The sequence below is a fragment of the Coregonus lavaretus genome (genome assembly GCF_964263955.1).
Source record: "Coregonus lavaretus genome assembly, chromosome: 24".
Classification (NCBI taxonomy): Eukaryota; Metazoa; Chordata; class Actinopteri; order Salmoniformes; family Salmonidae; genus Coregonus; species Coregonus lavaretus.
The window spans coordinates 38,321,813-38,328,969 of NC_140011.1; the positions used below are offsets into that span (position 1 = coordinate 38,321,813).

Sequence of the window (7,157 nt, forward strand, 5' to 3'; positions counted from 1 at the left end):
AACGAAGCAAAGTACAGAGAGATCTTTGATGAAAACCTGCTCCAGAGTGCTCAGGACCTCAGACTGGGGTGAATGTTCACCTTCCAACAGGACAACGACCCTAAGCACACAGCCAAGACAACGCAGGAGTGGCTTTGGGACAAGTCTCTGATTGTCCTTGAGCGGCCCAGCCAGAGCCCGGACTTGAACTCTATCGAACATCTCTGGAGAGACCTGAAAATAGCTGTACAGTGACGCTCCCCATCCAACCTGACAGAGCTTGAGAGGATCTGCAGAGAAGAATGGGAGAAACTCCCCAAATACAGGTGTGCCAAGCTTGTAGCGTCATACCCAAGAAGACTCGAGGCTGTAATCGCTGCCAAAGGTGCTTCAACAAAGTACTGAGTAAAGGGTCTGAATACTTATGCAAATGTGATATTTACGATTTTTTGGTAACTTGTTTTTGCTTTGTCATTATTGTGTGTAGATTGATGAGAAAAAATACATAATTGAATCAATTTTAAAATAATGCTGTAAAGTAACAAAATGTGGAAAAAGTCAAGGGGTCTGAATACTTTCCGAATGCACTGTATGTTAGCTGTTTAATGTGGTATTGAGTTTCCTGACACATGAAGAAGCCAGTCGATCTGAATATACCAAGAAGTACAAGAAATTACTGTCTGTCTAGACTTTGAACGGTGTTTCCTCCAACACATTGGTGCGGCTGGCTTCCGGGTTAAGCTGGCGGGTGTTAAGGAACGCGGTTAGACGGGTTATGTTTCGGAGGACGCATGACTCCACCTTCGCCTCTCCCGAGCCCGTTGGGGAGTTGCAGCGATGAGACAAGATCGAAAATTGGGGAGAAAAAGGTAAAAATACAACAAAATAAGAAAAATAGAAAATAATATTTTGAAAAATATTTTGATGTCAGATTTTGAAGTTTTAAAAAATGTACGTTGTTACTGCACTATTGTGTGAAGTGGTTACAGATGACGCAGTGATTTTAAGGGGACACAAAAGCCAGAGAGACATTAAGTGTGAGTGTATTTCCTGTCAGATTAGTGTGGCTACAGGGGATAGAGGCCAGGAGACCTGGGGAATGTCCTCCATGGCAGTTTTTATTAAGGGACAGGTGCAGAGGCAGGTCTGTCTCTGTTTCAATCTCACCTCCAGTCAGCCTGCACGCCTTGGCTCAGACACACCAAGCCGTAGGGCATAGTGGGTCAGAGTTGTGAGTGACATGGTTGAGACCGTGGGACTAACACACACGGACACACACACACGGACACACACACATGGACACACACATGCCCCACACTCAAGATTAAATTCCTTAAAACGTGGGAGGTGGACTATACACATGACCTCTATTTAATTAAAATCACAGTGGCCCCAAAGAGAGTCTTTTATCTTCCAGTTGTTCAGTTTGTATCTGCAGTGCAGAAATGAAGGAAACACTGAAACTGTTACAACAGGACCTTCAGTGAATTATGATGTTGAGATAACTTCTTCCAATGTGTATCCTCAATTACTCATGGTTCTATTGAGCACAATAAAAGTGTGCTGTGTACTACAGTTAATAAACGGATGTAGGTTTGTTCCACATTTACTAATACAAATACTAATGTGTAAGATACAGTATATAAATGACAATTATATAAATGTCAGATATAAAAATGGATCCAATAATTTAGATATTAAAGGTAAATAGATCATATACTCCATAAATATCTTATGGAGCTTTTCAACATTATCTTAATTTTGTCTGGTGTGTTTTTTAAGTATTTTATCAACAGGTTTTCATTTTTGCTCCAGTGGTAGACGAGGAGTCATCGCTAAGTTAAAGTCCGTTTTTCACTCCACTGCCAGACTTTAATATTTTTTTCAACCAGTCTCACATTTGGGCCTTGTGTTCTATAAGGACAGGATAGGACGTTTAATTAACTTTTATAACATCTTGAGGGAAAACAGGATGTTTTCAAACTCAGTATTGTTGGAACAAAGACAGGGTATTGTTTCAGCAAGCAATTGTTTGTACTGAGCATAGGTGACAAGAAATAGGTACATTTAAACCCAGAGGAACATAGAAAACAAGGCTTCCTGTCATCGATCTGGGCTAGGACTATAGAAGGAGGGCATACGATGAGGACACACAACTGGTGCATTCAACATACCTAACAGCACAACCATGTACCATTGTGTGGTTAGAACACTTATATAAAATAAAACAAATGGGAGACTTTAATATGGAGTAAAATGTAATATGTGTATTTATTTTATACTTGAATAAGATCTGAAGAAAATAATGTACAGAAGCTGAACTTGCCACAGTGTCCTAGACACACCTATAAACTATCCAGCCTGTGTATTTATGAGTGGTAACATAGCATGTCCTGCTGTTGTTCTCACACCCTCACGGTCTGCTTGCCATTGATTGTACCAGTGTGCTTTCAGTTAGCGAGAGAGAGAGGCCATTCTGATCTCTGACCTTGGCCTCTAGTAATGGCATTAAGTGGGAGGGGGACAAATATCTACTACAATACTCATTGTTGTACGAATGGCTGCAGCAGCCCCAAATAGACAGGTGATTTAGAGGAACTGGTGAATGTGATTTGGCATAGGGCTGTGTCTGATCTGCATCTGTGTTTGTGTGTGTGTGTGTTGATGCGAGGCTGGGGGGTATATAAATCACCTCTGTCAAGCTTACCACTTCCTCTAATTAAACCCACACTGCTCCATAGAAGACAATTACTGGGAGAATTGGGACAAAGCGAGGTATGCATATTAAGCCAGACCACAAATGCCATACAGTGCATCATTATCTGGTCCAGGAAGAATGTAAGAAAATAACACACTCCCACACACTCTACACACACTCTACACTCTACACTCTACACACACTCTACACTCTACACACTCTACACACTCTACACACTCTACACACTCTACACACTCTACACACTCTACACACTCTACACACTCTACACACTCTACACACTCTACACACTCTACACACTCTACACACTCTACACACTCTACACACTCTACACACTCTACACACTCTACACACTCCACACACTCCACACACTCCACACACTCCACACACTCTACACACTCTACACACTCTACACACTCTACACACTCTACACACTCTACACTCTACACTCCAATCTATAGGACATGGGTATGTGTTTAATCTATAGGACCTGAGGATTAGTAACACACAACACTAAAGCTTTAAATGTATTTATGAAGTGTTTATTTCTCCTAACGCTGTTCTTCTACAATGATTCTCCTTTATGTGTGTATACATTCTAAAGTGGTGTGTAAGGGTGCTTGTAAAGATTAAGATACATTTTAATAAAGTAATCTCAATCTTAATAAAATCTTAAGGGTGCTTGTAAAGGATGTCAGTGATTGTACCTGATGGGAAGTGCACAAGTGTTGGAGAGAATGGATCCGCACATGAGACAGAGAGAGAAACAATAGAAAATCATGTTAGTTTTAGCACAGACGTGGATTACTTTTAATTGTGATATAATCGTGTGTAAAGAGAGAGAGGAGAGAGAGAGAGAGAGAGAGAGAGAGAAAGACAGAGAGAGAAAGACAGAGAGAGAGAGAGAGAAAGACAGAGAGAGAGAGAGAGAGAGAGAGAGAGAGAGAGAGAGAGAGAGAGAGAGAGAGAGAGAGAGAGAGAGAGAGAGAGAGAGAGAGAGAGAGAGAGAGAGAGAGAGAGAGAGAGAGAGAGAGAGAGAGAGAAAGACAGAGAGAGAGAGAGACAGAGACAGAGACAGAGACAGAGAGTAAAAGGTAAACACTTGATTATGACTGCAATCAACATAATTGCATTCTCTGATCAGGCTCAAACCATTTTCATATTGTTCCTCAGTCAATGAACTGTGAAATCTGGGATTTTTACAGAATTGCTCTGATATTCAAAGTATGTTATGTAGGAGCACCATTTAAGTAACTACTGTTCCTATTTACAGCAGATAAGATAGTCAAATGAACCACCACTCTAGTCTAGACATGCTACACTGATTCAGAGAAACACTACCAGTCTACCATCACCACATACACAATAGGAAGAAACCCCGTATTGTAACATCCAATACACAACTCAGTGTTCCCTCTCCACTAACCATTTCCACAATACAACCTTCTAGTAGTACCGTCACACAGTGCCAGTTGAGGCAAGTGGGCAGATGCCCAGCACACCTGGCTCAGAGCACCCAGATCCAACACCTTAGGTGACCTTTAGGAGCACTGACCTATTCAAGTGTTCTACATTTCAGACACACACCAATAGGGAACCTCTTAAGTCGTACATTGCGAAACGACTCCCACCTGACAGACAGACAGACAGACGAAGAGAGAACAAGAGAGAAGGAGAGAAAGAAAGAGCGAGGGAGAGAGAGAGAATGGCAGGGGAGGTAAAAGGGGAACGAACAGGGAATACTGTAAGTCGTGTCAGAACAGCTGTGCTATATATTTCTCTACTAAATAAGGGCTGAGGGTGACATCTCACTGAGCCTCCTCTCTGCCCACAACCGCCACCTCGCACCGCCACTGCCAGCCACACACCTCCTCCTCCTCCTCTTCCTCCTCCACCTCCCATCACTCCACCCATCTCCAGCTGCCATCTGACACAGACTTCCACTGGACTGACTACACTTCAACCATTTCATGATCATATCTTTCCATTCACTAAAGCTGGTCATTTACGGTTTGTTGATCAGCCAGCCAGAAACATGCCCTAGCTGCAACAAATCAATTATGTTATTCATTAATTGAAAATAAATGCTTTCATACTGTCCACAAGGCCAGCCCTGCTTTCATGAGCGTAGAGTAAAACTGTTTGAGGGGCTAAACAAGAGAACTTTCCACAAGCAGCTAGTGTACAATGATTAAACCCGGCTTGTAGAGTGACAGCATGAAAAGCCTCCACGGGATATTAATCTCATCACTTTTTTCACTGTTTTGACAAGGCTGTTGCCTAACAGCAAGGTTTAAAGAGACACCATCCAATTAGATGTCCGTGTTAGGATAAAAATTATAGCACTCATCATTTTGAGAACTATAGATGGAGTGGGAAAGCATAACAATGGTAGAGAAGTCCCTGTGAAGTGAAACAGCCAGTGAATTGAGCTGTGTGTGACAGGGAAGGCGTGGAGCTGTTCCAGCTGTCACTGGGCTAGCCTAACTTCTCTATGTGGAGCTAGGCTAATTCTGCCTTAGCTAGAACAATGTAGCGCCACTACAAGGTGCCATTCCTGAGAGGAAAACAGCACTTTCTGCCTCTGTCGCTCTTCTGCTGGGAGAAAATGTGGATTGGCTGACTGGCACTCATGAAGCAAGCGTTCTGTTACTTTACGTAGTAATTAAACACTCCGACAAGACATGCATGGAGGTGCTGACAGGCGGTCTGCCATCACCCACTGACAAGGTGGTCAGTGTTTATGATTACTTCCGACGCTCAACGAGCTCTGAAGGCTGTTATTAAGGCAGACCTGACAAAGCAGCCGGGGAACACACACAAACACACACACGCATAAAAAAAACACTTCATATTTTAAAAATGAAAGGATTGACTTGACAATGGTTTTGTTCAAACAAATTGGTGTGGTATTTTTTGCCATGTCTTTTAAATGCTGATTGTTTCTGGTTTTGAGTGATACCACCACTGAGAAGTTACCTCCCTCGGTTTTGTGTCTTCAGGAGGAAAAACATTCAGAGTTGAATGCAAAGTAGAGACAGGAAAATAACACACAAAATCCGGCAATTTTGCAGATTTAGTTCTAAAAATCTAATCTAAATTCATCTCCAGCTGAAAACACACACAACAAAACCACCAAACACAACTAAACTACCACACACAATGCAACTACCACACACAACACAACTACCACATACAACACAACTACCACACACAACACAACTACCACACACAACACAACTACCACACACAACACAACTACCACAGACACAACACAACTACCACACACAACAAAACTGAGCAAACTCTGCCAAAGGTGCAAGATACTATCAATCGCCCTGGACAACAGAATGCTGGCTGGACTCGCTCCCTGACAGTGTATTCTCATTTCCTTTATCAGATGTAATTATTTATTCTGCATCCAATCAGGATATCCTGTTTAAAGAAGAAAAATGCAGTAATCATGCTCCTATTCACATCCTTTACTTTAGGCCAGTCCATCTATCCCTCAGCCTGTACCCAGCCATACGTCCCCTCCAGACCAGTCCATCTATCCCTCAGCCTGTACCCAGCCATACGTCCCCTCCAGACCAGTCCATCTATCCCTCAGCCTGTACCCAGCCATACGTCCCCTCCAGACCAGTCCATCTATCCCGCAGCCTGTACCCAGCCATACGTCCCCTCCAGACCAGTCCATCTATCCCTCAGCCTGTACCCAGCCATACGTCCCCTCCAGACCAGTCCATCTATCCCTCAGCCTGTACCCAGCCATACGTCCCCTCCAGGCCAGTCCATCTATCCCTCAGCCTGTACCCAGCAATACGTCCCCTCCAGACCAGTCCATCTATCCCTCAGCCTGTACCCAGCCATACGTCCCCTCCAGACCAGTCCATCTATCCCTCAGCCTGTACCCAGCCATACGTCCCCTCCAGGCCAGTCCATTCCAGGGACAGGGAGGAGGAAGAGAACATTATAGCTGACAAAGGATCTGTACCCACACCTCCGGAATGACTCCATACAGTCTACTTCTGATTTGCAAGGCTAGATAATGTCTCCTTGCACCTCCTTGAAGCTGCACCGTAGTAGATGTCACATCCTTATCAAATCAAATGTTATTTGTCACATGCTTCGTAAACAACAGGTGTAGACTAACAGTAAAATGCTTACTTACGGGCCCTTCCCAACAATGCAGAGAGAAAGAAAATAGAGAAATAATAGAAAAGTAAAACACTTAATAATAAAAGTAATAATACACGGCGTACAAGTACATAGTCGATGTGCAGGGGTACGAGGTAATTGAGGTAGATGTACAGTGGGGGAAAAAGTATTTAGTCAGCCACCAATTGTGCAAGTTCTCCCACTTAAAAAGATGAGAGAGGCCTGTAATTTTCATCATAGGTACACGTCAACTATGACAGAAAATTAGAAAAAAAATTCCAGAAAATCACATTGTAGGATTTTT

The 7,157-nt window shown here is 43.0% G+C and overlaps 1 protein-coding gene across 1 annotated transcript in view; it reads left to right on the forward strand.

Annotated features, from left to right (window-relative positions):
- Nucleotides 1–6,706, forward strand: part of LOC311099866 (short transient receptor potential channel 5-like) — a gene marked incomplete at both ends in the record, with an annotated part of 18,289 nt that extends 11,583 nt beyond the window's left edge. The window contains one exon of the mRNA XM_084140592.1: nucleotides 6,236–6,706. Within this exon, the coding sequence (XP_083996718.1) occupies nucleotides 6,236–6,706 (471 nt within the window). The remainder of the gene's footprint in view (nucleotides 1–6,235) is intronic.
- Between the last annotated feature and the right edge of the window lie 451 nt (nucleotides 6,707–7,157).